Genomic DNA, 17,891 nt, shown 5'->3' on the forward strand with positions numbered 1-17,891 from the left:
TCATTGCTTGTACAGCCCTCTCGCAGTGTCCGGAGCAAGTATGGTGGGTCTGACACACCGGTGTCAATGTGTTCTTTTTTTCCATTTCCAGGAGTGTATATCGCACAATGGCGTCGAACACGTGGTATCACATAAATGTGACTGGACTGTAAAATTCGTTCATTTGTTTCAGTATCATCGGTAAATTTCTTTGTAGCGACATCACAATTAGTGTCTTAAATGGCAGCTCATCCACCGCAAATGATGACGCCATAACCAGCTGGAGGGCGCCAAGGCATCGGCGAACCTGTTAAGGCAATAGCGTCGTTTATACTAACCTAGGTGAATACCCATCAAATCTGGCACAGGTATTGGCAGTCCTGCAGCAGGTACTATAAGGAAAGGACTACGCCATATCATACAATATATATATATATATATATAAGTGTGTGTGTGTGTGTGTGTGTGTGTGTGTTGAAATACCCTCATTATGTATTTCACGCATACATGAGAGCTTAGTACTGAATAGATGTATTCATCACATACTGAGAACTATGCACTGAGTACACTGAAAGAGAGAGCAGAAAATTGACATGACAATTGTTTCAGTAACGTTTGGCTGTTTCGTAGCCTGTATCAAAAAGAAGGTTGGTGAAGACTCTTACCGTGCTGTTCAGGTATTCATCGTAGTCCATAGTACCACAATAGTCGCTGGATTTGTTGATAGACTTCACTCTCAAGAAGTACGTGTCCGGTAAGTGTCCTTCTGTAACAAGCAAGAAACGAGCCAAATAAGTATAAATTCTAGTAACGCTGTATGATTGCGAGAGGGGAACTCATAAAGTTTCAATTATTGCCTTGGAAAAGTTACGCGATTTTTTTTCTTTCCAACTGCATGCCTGCGCTCAGTCCCAATGCACAATGAAATGCTCGCGTCACGGTACCGCAGCAAGACAGTGGAGGAGCCACAAAAAAATGCTGCAGCCAGCTGATAACGTGAATTCTCGTCCAGTAGGAATTCTTCTGCTGCATTTGGAGAGGCACAGAGCTGCAACAATCTACGCTCAGGTATCTGAAGCGTACGGCAACACAGTGACTGGGTGGCGTAGACGCTTCCACAATCGTCAAAAGAGTGTGAATGATGAAGAATTAAGTGACGGACCAATTCCCTGTGAAGAACCGCGAATCACAAGAGAAATGGAGGCTTTAATGCTCGAAGACCGACGTATCACATTCGACATGACACTGGGAAAAGTGAAAATAAGTCATGGATCAGTCTTATTCTACGGCATTTTGAACACGACAATAGCCACTGTCTGCCGCGTTCTGCAACTGCTCATACACATTTAAAATTTATCTGAAAAAGGTCGACAACGGAAATGTTGCCTAATTTTAGATAACATGGTTTGGCCCTTTAACAGCAAGCTCATATAAATTATCAATTAATAAAACAAGTAAGATTCTGATAATCATTTATTTAAACATGATAACCGGTTTCGACCTATATGTTGGCCATTTTCAGATCTAACGCACTGTAAAAATATAAAGAGTGCTACATTAATTAGGGAGGTCAGAAAATAACATATTGTGCGAAAAAAGAAAGACCAAGAGTCAAAATAAGTAGCATTCACCCATATGGCTGCTGTGGGTGATGTGCAGAACAATTGTCTGAAATCACGGTCGCTTAGTGCTGCTGATGGTTAATTCGTCACCCGTTAAACGGAGTAGAACACCCCCCCCCCCCTTTATCTCATGACGTCAGCTGCAGCTAATGTAAATCCCACTGGGTGAGGACGTCTTGACAATATGGAAACAGCGTCCCTGAGAGTGCCTACCATTGCCACCAGGTGACGTTCGGTTACCACTGGCGCTTTGAATTTGAATTTTTTTTAGCTTATACGATTATTATCAACGAACTGATATGTTACTGTAAACTACTGATCGTATAATGTCATATGACAGTGCAGTTCAGTTGCATGCTTCTCATACCACGATTGTCGCCGTCCTGGTCGTGTGAACGGGTTATTATTGTCCTGGAGTATGGCATCATTGTTGAGGAACACATTTGAAACGTGGTTTGCACCTGGTCACCTAAAATGTTCACATAATCGTTGGCTGTAACACGGCCATTGAGAATAATGGTGGGACCAGCAGAATACAATGATATGGCTGCCCACACCACCACACTTCCACCTCCACGCTTAACCGCTGGAATCAAGCAATCAGGATTGTAGGCTTCCTCTGTTGTTCATCCAGCCCTATGTTGCAAGTAACGAAAACGTTGAGCATATGAGCCGTTTCCATTGACCAGCCGTCAGAATTTATGCTCCTGACAACATGTTTTATGCTTCTTTGCGCTGGTTGTCGTCACTAATGGTTTCGGTATAGCAACTCGTCCGTGAATATTGGCTTTATGGAGTTCTCGGCGGACGATACCGATAGACAAACAGTCTCGAAGATGGCTATTGAGCGCTGCAGTCACTTTAGCCGCCGTAGTTTTGTATTGTTTTGACATAATTCGTGTTAGCGTATGACGATCTTTGCCATTTAGCTTTGATTTGCTTCCAATATTAGGTTTACTCTGTGATATCTTTCCGTGCTTTGTGTAGGCTGTCATGACTGGTGAAACAGTTGCTCTTGAAACATTCAACAAGTCGGCTGGTGGCTTGGTAACTGATGCTCCAGCTAATCGGGCCCCCACAGTCTGCCCTCGTTAGAACTCTGTTGGGTCTTTCGCTGCACGTTGACCTCGGCCTCTGAATGCAAATACGATGTGTGTGCTACTCGTAAGTAACCTGCACTGATGCCTAGTACGTGCTGAACACGCATAGTCCAGAGTGACACGTACCTTACCTCTTACCCGCGTTGTTGACCGTCAGACACAACCATCCCATTAGTTCCTCTGTTCACTTATTTTGCCTATCCCCGATATATATAACTTTATTCGTTCATTTGAATACATCTTCCCCTTAGATGAAATTGACGTTACGCAGCATAAGCACGCGTTTTGCCACTCTATTTAAACCGTGGAGGGTTAGCCACCAGCAGTAGTAAACGACCGTGATATAATCTAATTATTCCGTGCACCACCAGCTGCAGCTATACGGATAAATGCTGCGTTATTTCAAATCATGTTGGTCTTACATTTTCTACACAATATGTTATTTTCCGATTTCGAATGTGGCATTTTTCATGTCTTTAGAGTACGTTAGATCTAAAGATGGCCACCACAAAGAACGAAACCGGTTAAGGAAATGTTGCAACTAGGGATTAAACTTCTCGGTTGAAGAAGCAAGAGAGTATATTAAGAATTTCGTTCCACAAAACTTTGGCCAGCTAGAAGTAGCGCCAACATTATTCAGTGAAATTAATAGAATTATAAAAATTTAATGTTAAGCTACATTCAGATCGGATTAAGCTACATTCAGATCCGATGATGGCACCTTTAGTGCGCTTAAAACGGTTATCCAGTAAACAGTATTTAAGCGATCTTGGCTTTTGAATTATTTCTGCAACAATGTGATCGCCTCACTACGCACTGTGTGTTTACTGCAATATAAAAATTCTATAAAACAAAATCCCATGTGGTGTTGATGGTATCTCAAATAGAGTTCCGAAAGCTTCTTCTGTCTTAATAAATAATGTCCTTGTTGTTGTTGTGGTCTTCGGTCCTGAGACTGGTTTGATGCAGCTCTCCATGCTACTCTATCCTGTACAAGCTCCTACATCTCCCAGTACTTACTGCAACCTACATCCTTCTGAATCTGCTTAGTGTATTCATCTCTTGGTCTCCCTCTACGATTTTTACCCTCCCCGCTGCCCTCCAATGCTGAAATTGTGATCCCTTGATGCCTCAGGACATGTCCTACCAACCGATCCCTTCTTCTAGTCAAGTTGTGCCACAAACTTCTCTTCTCCCCAATTCTATTCAATACCTCCTCATTAGTATCTTCAACATTCTTCTGTAGTACCACATTTCGAAAGCTTCTATTCTCTTCCTGTCCAAACTATTTATTGTTCATGTTTCACTTCCATACATGGCTACACTCCATACAAATACTTTCAGAAACGACTTCCTGACACTTAAATCTGTACTCGATGTTAACAAATTTCTCTTCTTCAGAAAGGTTTCCCTGCCATTGCGAGTCTACATTTGATATCCTCTCTATTTCGACCGTCATCAGTTATTTTTCTCACCAAATAGCAAAACTCCTTTACTACTTTAAGTGTCTCATTTCCTAATCTAATTCCCTCAGCATCACCCGACTTAATTCGACTACATTCCATTATCCTTGTTTTGCTTTTGTTAATGTTCATCTTATATCCTCCTTTCAAGACACTGTCCATTCCATTCAACTGCTCTTCCAAGTCCTTTGCTGTCTCTGACAGAATTACAATGTCATCGGCGAACCTCGAAGTTTTTATTTCTTCTCCATGGATTTTAATACCTACTCCAAATTTTTCTTTTGTTTCCTTTACTGCTTGCTCAATATACAGATTGAATAACATCGGGGATAGGCTACAACCCTGTCTCACTCCCTTCCCAACCACTGCTTCCCTTTCATGCCCCTCGACTCTTATAACTGCAATCTGATTTCTGTACAAATTGCAAATAGCCTTTCGCTCCCTGTATTTTATCCCTGCCACCTTCAGAATTTGAAAGAGAGTATTCCAGTCAACATTGTCAAAAGCTTTCTCTAAGTCTACAAATGCTAGAAAAGTAGGTTTGCCTTTCCTTAATCTTTCTTCTAAGATAAGTCGTAGGGTCAGTATTGCCTCACGTGTTCCAACGTTTCTACGGAATCCAAACTGATCTCCACCGAGGTCGGCTTCTACCAGTTTTTCCATTCGTCTGTAAATATTTCGTGTTAGTATTTTGCAGCTGTGACTTATTAAACTGATAGTTCGGTAATTTTCGCATCTGTCAACACCTGCTTTCATTGGGATTGGAATTATTATATTCTTCTTGAAGTCTGAGGGTATTTCGCCTGTCTCGTACATCTTGCTCATCAGATTGTAGAGTTTTGTCAGGACTGGCTCTCCCAAGGCCGTCAGTAGTTCTAATGGAATGTTGTCTACTCCCGGGGCCTTGTTTCGACTCAGGTCTTTCAGTGCTCTGTCAAACTCTTCACGCAGTATCGTATCTCCCATTTCATCTTCATCTACATCCCATTTCAATAATATTGTCCTCAAGTACATCGCCCTTGTATAGACCCTCTATATACTCCTTCCACCTTTCTGCTTTCCCTTCTTTGCTTAGAACTGGGTTTCCATCTGAGCTCTTGATATTCGTACAAGTGGCTCTCTTTTCTCCAAAGGTCTCTTTAATTTTCCTGTACGCTATATCTATCTTACCCCTAGTGACATAAGCCTCTACATCCTTACATTTGTGCTCTAGCCATGCCTGCTCTGCCATTTTGCACTTCCTGTCGATCTCATTTTTGAGGCGTTTGTATTCCTTTTTGCCTGCTTCATTTACTGCATTTTTATATTTTCTCCTTTCATCAATTAAATTCAATATTTCTTCTGTTACCCAAGGATTTCTACTAGCTCTCGTCTTTTTACCTACTTGATCCTCTGCTGCCTTCACTACTTCATCCCTCAGAGCTACCCATTCGTCTTCTACTGTATTTCCTTCCCCAATTCCTGTCAATTGTTCCCTTATGCTCTCCCTGAAACTCTGTACAACCTCTGGTTTAGTCAGTTTATCCAGGTCCCATCTTCTTAAATTAATATCTTTTTGCAGTTTCTTCAGTTTTAATCTACAGTTCATAACCAATAGATTGTGGTCAGAGTCCACATCTGACCCTGGAAATGTCCTACAATTTAAAACCTGGTTCCCAAATCTCTGTCTTACCATTATATATTCTATCTGATACCTTTTAGTATCTTCAGGATTCTTCCATGTATACAACCTTCTTTTATGATTCTTGAACCAAGTGTTAGCTGTGATTAAGTTACGCTCTGTGCAAAATTCTAACAGACGGCTTCCTCTTTCATTTCTTAGCCCCAATCCATATTCACCTACTACGTTTCCTTCTCTCCCTTTTCCTACTGTCGAATTCCAGTCACCCATTACTATTAAATTTTCGTCTCCCTTCACTACCTGAATAATTTCTTTTATCTCATCATACATTTCTTCAATTTCTTCGTCATCTGCAGAGCTAGTTGGCATATAAACTTGTACTACTGTAGTGGGCATGGGCTTCGTGTCTTTCTTGGCCACTATAATACGTTCACTATACTGTTTGTAGTAGCTTACCCGCACTCCTATTTTTTTATTCATTATTAAACCTACTCCTGCATTACCCCTATTTGATTTTGTATTTATAACCCTGCAGTCACCTGACCACAAGTCTTGTTCCTCCTGCCACCGAACTTCACTAATTCCCACTATATCTAACTTTAACCTATCCATTTCCCTTTTTAAATTTTCTAACCTACCTGTCCGATTAAGGGATCTGACATTCCACGCTCCGATCCGTAGAATGCCAGTTTTCTTTCTCCTGATAACGACGTCCTCTTGAGTAGTCCCCGCCCGGAGATCCGAATGGGGGACTATTTTACCTCCGGAATATTTTACCCAAGAGGACGCCATCATCATTTAACCATACAGTAAAGCTGCATGCCCTCGGGAAAAATTACGGCTGTAGTTTCCCCTTGCTTTCAGCCGTTCGCAGTACCACAACAGCAAGGCCGTTTTGGTTAATGTTACAAGGCCAGATCAGTCAATCATCCAGACTATTGCCCCTGCAACTACCGAAAAGGCTGATGCCCCTCTTCAGGAACCACACGTTTGTCTGGCCTCTCAACAGATACCCCTCCGTTGTGGTTGCACCTACGGTACGGCTATCTGTATCGTTGAGGCACGCAAGCCTCCCCACCAACGGCAAGGTCCATGGTTCATGGGGGGGGATAATGTCCTTAGTAATATAAATAATGCATCGCTGCTACAGGGAATTTTTCTAGGCACATTAAAGTAAGGAGTTGTTACACCACCTCCTAAGAAGGCTGACAAGAAATACTTAAATAATTATCGTCTATTTCCTTTGCCGATGTCTTTTTCCACAATATTCGACGAAGCTGTTTACTCAGGATTAGACTCACATTTAACTAGAAACAATTTTCTTAATCCAGAATGAGATTTTCACTCTGCAGCGGAGTGTGCGCTGATATGAAACTTCCTGGCAGATTAAAACTGTGTGCCCGACCGAGACTCGAACTCGGGACCTTTGCCTTTCGCGGGCAAGTGCTCTTAATGTGTCAGAATTTGGATTCTAGGATTTTTCAACTGAGAATGCTATTTATACAATCACTTAACAAATATTACAAGCATTAAATCATAAAATAGCGCCAGTTGGTATTTTTTGTGGTCTTTCGAAGGCGTTTGATTGTGTGGATCATATTATACTCTTTGAAAGTGGTAAGTTTTATGGAACCGGTGGCTTTACACACAACTGGTTTGAATCATACTTAACAAACGGAATGCAAACAGTTGTGCTGAACAAATCAAGGGTGGAAAATTTTAGTGACTGGGGAGAGATCACAAAAGGAGTCTCACAGGATTCGATTTTGATTCCACTCCTAATCCTCATACACGTGAACGACCGTCCACTTAACATTTAACAAGCAGAATTGGTACTAGTACCGGTACTAGCGTTCTAATACATCCCATCAGGGAGAAAGCCGCAGAAGAGATAATAAATGAAGTTCTTTAAAGAGTTATGAAGGATTTCTCTAGAAATGGACTTACCCTAAATTTTGAGAAAACACGCTTTATTCAGTTCTGTATAACAAATAGAGTCATACCAATAATTGATGTAGAGTATGAACGGTAGTCAGTAAATAGGGTAGACTGTTCCATATTTTAAGGTGCACATAGTTATAAAAAATTTGAATTGGAATAAGCATATTACTGAGTTCAGACAAGTTCACCTATTTTTGATCTTCGTATAATTGCTGCCCTTGTAGGTAAAAGACTCAATATCCTGACATATTTTGCATATTTCCAATCAGTGATGTCTTATGGAATAATATCGTGGCGTAATTCACGACTCAGAGAGAAAGTATTGATTGCACAAAAGCGAGCAACAAAATATGTCCTGTCCACCCATGGTCGCCATGTAGGTACCTCTTGAAGGGGTTATGCATCTGAAGTGCACCGTAGCAATACACATTTTCGCCAATGAAATTCGTCAAACATAACCAATGAGAACTTGAGAGGAACAGTAATGTCCCTACCTACAAGACTAGAGGATAAAATTGTCTTTATTATCCATTATTAAAGCTGTCAGTGGCTCAAAGAGGAGTTCAGTATGCAGCAATAAAATTTTTTCATCATTTGTTCCGTAACTTAAGATGACTGTCAAGTAACAAAGTAAGTTTCAAGTCTAACATAAAATCATTTCTCTTGGACAGCTTCTCTTTCGTGAATGAATTTCTGTTTAAAAATAGGTCGGCTGTAAACTGAAAATAATATTAAAGAGTATATGCATGAGTATGACTAAAATTTAATGTGGTCATTAACGCTAACACGAATCGTACGTACATATCCTCTCAACTGACTCGTTCCACACCGTTTTTTTAAAAAAACGTTCAAATGATCTATGGAACATGTAACCAACTAACTCAGGCACATACTGTGATTCTTTAAGCTATCAAATTTTGCCCCACCCAGATATTTTCCTAGCAGGGCACCCTCGTATAAAGAAACCGCTGCGTGCCGGGAATTTACCGTATGACGACGAGATAATTTTCGAGTTGAAACGTTTCCAACAGACAAAACTCGGACTTTCACATGCAAGGCTTCTGCTAAGTCGTCTGTCGTTGAGAAATATGTGTCGCTTAGAAGGATGAAAATGTGGAGGATGAAGATTCTCCGTGTTTGACGGCCGCGGTTTTCAAGGTGCTTAACAAAAATTTATCATTATCCTTTGAATTTTTATTTTGATCTACACATATTGTCCATTCAAGTTATATGATCATTTCTGGATTGTACGCTTGCCAATAAAAAATGTTTACTGACCGGAGAAAATATTTCGACCAGACAAGCGCGTGATAAAACAAATGTCACATGTTATATTAGTTCTCGTTCTCGCCACACGGTTCCTGCAGTAACGAAAATGCAATTTCTCAGTTCTGCGCTGGAGTCAGTGCCATGCAGCAGTGCCTGATGCCTTTGAAAGATTTGACTCAGAACATTATAATACTGCGCAAAACGCTGTTGTCGAAGCTGGCTTTACGAGTCGTGCAGATGTGGAAGAGTCCATACCCGAGAGGGAGGCACAGCTAGGAAGCAGTGCAATCAGTCAGAGGTAATAGTGAAATCCTATACAGAAGCACTTTGTTGGAATGCTGCTCATCCTGCCTAGACTATTAACATTAGCAGTGGTTCACCTGACGCCGCATGGCCCACATATGATGGTATCATGAAACTTCCTGGTGTGCCAGACGGAGACTCGATCCTGGAACCTCATCTTTCGCAGACGATGCTGTTATTGACAATGTTCATTCTGGAATGAATCCACTAGGCTATGGCTAAGTCGTCTCCCTGCAGTACCCCTCTCTTACCGGAGAATTGGTCGAGCAGGGTTCGCCGAAGAGCTTCTGGGAGGTCTGGGAACATGAATAGAGGTCAAAAGTGGAGTAGTGCAGTACATGAGATACGTCTGGAAACGTTATTCGGTAAGAGAATTGCCTCTGAGAGAAAAGGTTTCGGTGTCGAATTCCAGTCTGGCACACTGTGCTTATCTGACAGGAAGTTTCAGAACAGCGCACATTTAATCACAAACGGAAAAATTAAATATTACGGGAGACTACACAAAGTCACATCTGTTAGTTGCCAGCAGGAAAATCATTCCAACAACCTGCAGCTGACGACGTGATCCAAATCAGTTGTGCCGTTCTCGAAGCCTCGCAACTGTATTCTTCTTGTTCTTGCGTCAGAAATAGTTTTGTGAAGTGGAAAACCTCACACGTCTAACTTACTGGATAAATCAGGATAGTGTATGCCGACCAAGGTTCTGACGGATTGGGAAGATATCTGGAAATATGCTGACCAATGCAACAGCCGAACACCCTCCATATCTGCATCGAGGTAGTTCAGGACAGCGTGGGCAACTTGCTGTCTTACACTGAAATGACAGAAGTCATGGGATACCTCCTGATATCGTACCGGACCTCCTTTTGTCCGACAGAGTACAGCAGCTCGACGTGGCACGGTCTCAACAACTCGTTGGAAGACCCCTGCAGAAATATTGAGCCACGCTGCCTCTGTAGCCACCCATTACTGCGAAAGTATTGCCGGTGCAGGATTCTGCGCACCAACTGACCTCCCGATAATGTCCCATAAATCTTGGATGGGATTCATGTCGAGCGGCCTGCGTGTCAAAATCATTCGCTCTAAATTTGCGGAATGTTTTTCAAACCAGTCGCTAACAATTGTGACCTGATGGCATGACGCATTGTGATCCATGAAAATGAAGTCCCTGAATGATTCCACATGGTCTCCAAGTAGCCGAACGTAATCGTTTCCAGACAATGATTGAATGAGATGCATCAGACGACCCAATCAATTCCGGTCCACACCATTACAGAGCATAAAATTTTTGAAAACATAGTCAGCGATCTTCAAAGTAGTTAAAATTAAAATTTAAAACAGTCTTGATCGCAATCTTATTAAAATATTTTTTATTGGAGTGAGTGACCGGTTTCGACTCTATGAAAGACTCATCTTCAGACTCTGTAAAGATAAATTGCCGAATTAGTATAGACTTTATAAAAAATATATAAAAATAAGATAAATAGTAATAAATTATGCACAGAGCGGTGGATGGACACTATTTCCATTGGTTGGGTTGTTTTGGTGAATGAGACCAGACAGCGAGGTCATCGGTCTCATCGGATTAGGGAAGGATGGGGAAGAAAGTCGGCCGTGCCCTTTCAAAGGAACCATCCCAGCATTTGCCTGGAGCGATTTAGGGAAATCACGGAAAACCTAAATCAGGATGGCCGGACGCGGGATTGAACCGTCGTCCTCCCGAATGCGAGTCCAGTGTCTAACCACTGCGCCACCTCGCTCGGTCACTATTTCCATGGCAACCGCGGAGATACCTATGCAAACACTGGTTTCGTGGTCGAATTGTCAAGCCTTGAGTACACAATAATCTCTCATCATCTGATGGCTGCCTCACCGGGCTAGGACGTCGTTTCCACGACATTTATCGATGCCCTTTAGTAACATCGTTCCACCGTTATTACAAAAATGTTGGTGTGGTTCCGCCATCCTACAGTTATTTTCCATGGCGCTGACATCAGAAGAGAGCAAAGTTAACCGTATTTCTATGGCATCACATAACCGTAACATACGACGTATCTCCCCCTAGTACAATCTTTGACAGCACCGCTAACGTCCACAGCGGAACAGGACGCCATTACTACGGTAACCCTAGATTATCCACTTAAACGCTGGGGCAATGACAATCTTTGGTGCAGATTTTGTAGTTCTGTGTTTAGAGGGCAGCGTATTCTAATCCTTATTTCATACCAATGAACCATTTTAATATTATAATTTATATTCATTGACGAATAATGATCAATAATTGACATTATGATGTATTCCAACTGTAACTGTTCCTTCGTAGTTATGTATTACGTTACCTAGTCATGAACGTGTTTTCTGATTGGTTGCTTATGATGTAATACTCAGAACGGTGGGTGTGACCAGTCCTCTTAATACCCGTTCCCTCCATGCACAGTCAGCAGTTACACGAGCGTCGAGGGTCGACGGACCTCATCTAGCAGTGTCCATCCACCGCTCTGGGTATAATTTATTACTATTTATCTTCATATATTTTTATAACTTCTATACTACTTCAGAATTTCTAAAATCATTGGGGGAAGTGGCAACAAAACGACTATTCACGTTGGTGTGTAGAATATATGAGTCTGGCGATATACCATCTGACTTTCGGAAAAGCATCATCCACACAATTCCGAAGACGGCAAGAGCTGACAAGTGCGAGAATTATCGCACAATCAGCTTAACAGCTCATGCATCGAAGCTGCTTACAAGAATAATATACAGAAGAATGGAAAAGAAAATTGAGAATGCGCTAGGTGGCGATCAGTTTGGCATTAGGAAAAGTAAAGGGACGAGAGAGGCAATTCTGACGTTACGGCTAATAATGGAAGCAAGGCTAAAGAGAAATCAAGGCACGTTCATAGGATTTGTCGACCTGGAAAAAGCGTTCGACAATATAAAATGGTGCAAGCTGTTCGAGATTCTGAAAAAAGTAGGGGTAAGCTATAGGGAGAGACGGGTCATATACAATATGTACAACAACCAAGAGGGAATAATAAGAGTGGACGATCAAGAACGAAGTGCTCGTATTAAGAAGGGTGTAAGACAAGGCTGTAGCCTTTCGCCCCTACTCTTCAATCTGTACATCGAGGAAGCAATGACGGAAATAAAATAAAGGTTCAGTAGTGGAATTAAAATACAAGGTGAAAGGATATCAATGATACGATTCGCTGATGACAGTGCTATCCTGAGTGAAAGTGAAGAAGAATTAAATGATCTGCTGAACGGAATGAACAGTCTAATGAGTACACTGTAGTGGACTGACAAGGCAGCCAGTCCACAGTGACGGGTAACCGAAAGGCACGCGTACACACACGCCGACTGGCGTTAAGTCTGAAACAGGATACGTTATGAATGCTATAAAGAAAAGAACAGAGCTTCTCGTATACTTAACTTTTATTCACTTCTGCGGAACATCGCTCTTGATAATACAAGTGAGACTCTCTCCAGATATGGTTAATGGCGCCTTGCTAGGTCGTAGCCATGGACTTAGCTAAAGGCTATTCTATCTGTCTCTCGGCAATTGAGAGAAAGGCTTCGTACGTGTAGTCGCTAGCAATGTCGTCCGTACAACTGGGGGCGAGTGCTAGTCAGTCTCTCGAGACCTGCCGTGTGGTGGTGCTCGATCTGCGATCACTCAGTGGCGACACGCGGGTCCGACATGTACTAATGGACCGCGGCCGATTTAAGCTACCACCTAGCAAGTGTGGTGTCTGGCGGTGACACCACATACACAGTATGGTTTGAGAGTAAATCGGAGAAAGACGAAGGTAATGAGAAGTAGTAGGAATGAGAACAGCGAGAAACTTAACATCAGGATTGATGGTCACGAAGTCAATGAAGTTAAGGAATTATGCTACCTAGGCAGTAAAATAACCAATGACGGACGGAGCAAGGAGGACATCAAAGGCAGACTTGCTATGGCAAAAAAGGCATTTCTGGCCAAGAGAAGTCTACTAATATCAAATACCGGCCTTAATTTGAGGAAGAAATTTCTGAGGATGTACGTCTGGAGTACAGCATTGTATGGTAGTGAAACATGGACTGTGGGAAAACCGGAACAGAAGAGAATCGAAGCATTTGAGATGTGGTGCTATAGACGAATGTTGAAAATTAGGTGGACCGATAAGGTAAGAAATGAGGAGGTTCTACGCAGAATTGGAGAGGAAAGGAATATGTGGAAAACACTGATAAGGAGAAGGGACAGGATGATTGGACATCTGCTAAGACATGAGGGAATGACTTCCAAGGTACTAGAGGAAGCTGTAGAGGGCAAAAACTGTAGAGGAAGACAGAGATTGGAATACGTCAAGCAAATAATTGAGGACGTAGGTTGCAAGTGCTGCTCTGAGATGAAGAGGTTAGCACAGGAAAGGAATTCGTGGCGGGCCGCATCGAACCAGTCAGTAGACTGATGACAAAAAAAAAAAAAAAGTACTTTGCAATATATCTTTACAGTGTCTGAAGATGACTCTGTAACAGAGTCGAAACCGGTCACTCACTCCAATAAAAAATATTTTAACATGATTGCGATCAATACTGTTTTAAATTTTAATTTTAATTACAGAGCAACCACCAGCTTGCACAGTACCTTGTTGACAACTTTTATCCATGGCTTCGTGGGGTCTGTGCAACACTCAACCCTACCTCCAGCTCTCACCAACTGAAATGGGACTCATCTTACCAGTCCATGTTGTCCAGTCCTGTAGGGCCCAACCAGTATGATCACGAGCCCAGGAGAGACGCAGCAGGCGACTCATGCTGTTAACAACAGCACTCGCGTCAATCGTCTGCTGCCATAGTCCGTTAACACCAAATTTCGACACAATGTCCTATCGTATACGTTCATTGTACGTCCCTAGTTGATGTATGTGTTTATTTCACGCAGTGATGTTTGTTTGTTAGCTCTTGACAATATGTAAACGCGATGCTCTCGATCGTTATGTGAGGCCGTCGAACGCTGTGTTGTCTGTGGCGAGAGGTAAAGCCTGAAGTTTGGTATTCTCGGCCTACTCTTGACACTGTAAATGTCGAAATATTGAATTCGCTAACGATTACCGAAATGAAATGTCCCACACGTATGGCTCCAAATATCACTGTGCATTCGAAGTCCGTTAACTCCTGTCGCGCGGCCGTAATCACGCCGGAAACTTTCCACATGCATTATCTGAGCAGAAATGATAGCTCCGCCAAAGCACTGCCCTTCTACACCTCGTGCCTGCTCAGCCTGTGCACATCGCTGTCCCATGACTTTCGTCACTTCAGTATACGTTAGCTTGCTGAAAGATTTGGGGTTTTGAAAATAGGGCCACATCCTCCGGCCTTAACACAACAGAAATGTAACGCGCGCTGTCGAAATTAACGGCTATTGAAACACACGTTCCGTCCCCCATGACACCCCGCACCGCCAGTCGCTGATAGATCCATAATACGCTGACTAAGGCAATCTGGCAAAGTTTATTGTCCTCGGAAGCTCCACACAGCTACGTTCGTCTCGTAGAACCGAGTGTCGCCGGAAAAGTCGACGCAATGCCACGTTAGTGCTGAGTTTAGTCAGTGGGTGCACCACCGTTGCCTCGTTCTCTCTGCAACTGCAACGACGGACCTCGTGCTGACAGTCTGTGGTGCTCGAGACTTTGTCACCCTGTCCGTATGGATAAATGTGATCTGGCTCTAGGTGATGCGACTGTACGATCCTTCACAGGACTTCGAATAATATTGCCTGTTCCCTCGGGTGCTAGTCGCGTGGGGTCATTAAGATGTTGCTTCGCGCTGAGTATGGCTTTCCTGAAATCATCGGTTATGTATTGGCGTGACAGTTGTGGGATCTCTACCGACGCTTACGAAGCATGTTTGTGGAACGATAAACCGCAATTCTAACAGGTCGCAATCCTGCCGCTGTAGAATTCTGGCAGGTCCTTCTTGCACGAGACGTAACATGAGCTTCTTACAAACAACATAAATTCAAATACAATTTCTGAATGACAAACCCACTTCTTAATAATTCAATACAAAAAAGTATATGGCCTTATACCTACCAATTTTGTGGTGTTCTGCAGCTTTTCAAAGGTTTCATTGACTTTAGCCACGTTTGGGCATTGAAATTAATCAATGGTAACAGGTGAAACTTTGTGCAGAACCGGGATTCGAATACGTTTTCCCTCTTAATGCGAGCGTCCCTTCCGGCCCAAATCCAAGCCTGTTACACACTACTGACGTAGCGTCACCTACCCAAGAACCCCTTACCCACAGATCCCTGATTCTCATAAGAGATCGGTCATGGAATGAATCAGCACTGAAAGAGAGAATCATTGGTTGTCGTAACCAGCGGTACGTCTAGATGGAGACACCAGTAGCCACGACAGGTCACCGAGCGAGGTGGCGCAGTGGTTAGACACTGGACTCGCATTCGGGAGGATGACGGTTCAATCCCGCGTCCGGCCATCCTGATTTAGGTTTTCCGTGATTTCCCTAAATCGCTCCAGGCAAATGCTGGGATGGTTCCTTTCAAAGGGCACGGCCGACTTCCTTCCCTAATCCGATGAGACCGATGACCTCGCTGTCTGGTCTCCTTTCCCAAACCAACCAACCAACCAACCACAACAGGTCGCTTTTGACGCGCTACAGAGCCATGGGACAACGGGGACCATAATACGACGGTTTTTTGTTGCTAGGTGGGGTCGCGCCAGAGATATGAAGGTCAACTTTGCTTCTTTTTTTTTATGGGCTGCTATAGTTTGGTACTTATTTTCTGATAGCGGCTATCGAGATGAATCCTATTATGTGTAAGGTCTCTGAAGGTCAACGAAGGTCACAAAGGTGGCATGAACGTCCATTTACAGAAGGTGTTCGAAGTAATGACCGTTGGTATCAATGCAGTGCTACAATCTTCTTACCATGGATTGACTGGTATTCCTTGTCACTTCGGCTCTTATCGAAGCACATGCTCTGACAGTTCTCTCCCGCGTATCTTCAGGTGTAGTTGGAACGTCTTTATAAACAATGTCTTTTACGAATCCCCACAAGAAAAAAATCCAGAGGCGTCAAGTCTGTCGAACGAGCCGGCCACGACACATCTCCCCCGCGTCCAATCCAACGATATGGGAGCTGTCTCTGCATCTCATTTCTAGCCATCAGCGAAAAGTGTTCAGGACACCCATCGTGTTGATAACACATTCTGTTCCTTGTTCCTAAAGTTATTTCTTCCAATAACAGACCTAATGTTTCTTTCAGGAATTTGGTGTACTTCCTACCATTAAGATTCCTTCGATGAAATAGGGACTATATTTCTGTCCTCCAGAATCCCAAACCATACATTCACCGACCACGGTTTTTGGTGTGCAACTTGCCGCAGCCAACATGGATTTTCAGTTGCCCTATAATGCAAGTTATGGAAATTAACATTTCCATGGTTCGTGAATGTAGCCTCGTCAGTAAATAAAATCTAATTAATAAATGCGTCATCCCTCTGAATTTGAAGTTGCGCCCATCGGCAGAATTCACTGCGACGCAGACAATCAGTACCAGTTAATTCTTGGTGGAGACTGATATGGTAGGGATGATATTTATGGCGATGCAGAAAACGAACAAAACAACTATTCCCTTGCGATTTAACGCGAACTACGACAACGATATCTAATCACAGTGGCAAAAGTACCAATTTCTGTTTCCTCATTCGTAACTTTCCTTTTCCGGATATGTTTGGCTGGTTCAAATGGCTCTGAGCAATATGGGACTTAACATCTGAGGTCATCAGTCCCCTATAACGTAGAACTACTTAAACCTAACGGACCTAAAGACATCACACACATCCATGCCCGAGGCAGGATTCGAACCTGTGACCGTAGGGGTCGCGCGGTTCCAGACTGCAGCGCCTAGAACCGCTCGGCCACACCGGTCGGCCCGGATATGTTTCCGATGCGTTAAAGCTCCAGTTTTTCTCAATTTATCATAGACGTATTTAAATGTACGACGTTTAGGATGAGTACGTTGAGGGTATCTTTCAGTGTGTAAGTCTTTAGCTCTGACTGAATTTCGTCGGCGTTCTTCGGCACTGAGAAGCATATCGACTTTTTCTTCGAAGGAGTACATCATATCCGCTTGATTGGACGATAGTAATCTTACTGTTCCTATTACTGTTGTATTCCGAAACCGTCGAATGTTGTTTACATGTCAATGGCACGTTAGATGGATACGCCGTATTCGACAAATATTTACTACTTGCACGATACACCAGGCCGTGCCGGATTAGCTGAGCGGTCTAGGGCGCTGCAGTCATGGACTGTGCGGCTGGTCCAGGCGGAGGTTCGAGTCCTCCCTCGGGCATGGGTGTGTGTGTTTGTCCTTAGGATAATTTAGGTTAAGTAGTGTGTAAGCTTGGGGACTGATGACCTTAGCAGTTAAGTCCCATAAGATATCACACACATTTGAACATTTGAACGATACACCAGAGAGAATTGTCAGAGCATGTGCTTCGATACGTGCTGACGTGATAAAGAATATCACTCAATCCATGATAAGACTGCATTGCTACCAATGATCATCGCTTCGA

The 17,891-nt window shown here is 43.0% G+C and overlaps 1 protein-coding gene across 6 annotated transcripts in view; it reads right to left on the reverse strand.

The window, feature by feature from the left end:
- LOC126252976 (uncharacterized) overlaps nt 1–17,891 on the reverse strand; it is an 802,035-nt gene that overhangs the window by 188,304 nt on the left and 595,840 nt on the right. For all 6 annotated transcript variants that reach the window (XM_049954000.1, XM_049954001.1, XM_049953997.1 and 3 more), the window contains exon 4: nt 645–745. In XM_049954000.1, the coding sequence (XP_049809957.1) occupies nt 645–745 (101 nt within the window). The remainder of the gene's footprint in view (nt 1–644; nt 746–17,891) is intronic.

This window comes from Schistocerca nitens, chromosome 4 (assembly GCF_023898315.1).
Source record: "Schistocerca nitens isolate TAMUIC-IGC-003100 chromosome 4, iqSchNite1.1, whole genome shotgun sequence".
In the NCBI taxonomy this organism is placed as follows: domain Eukaryota; kingdom Metazoa; phylum Arthropoda; class Insecta; order Orthoptera; family Acrididae; genus Schistocerca; species Schistocerca nitens.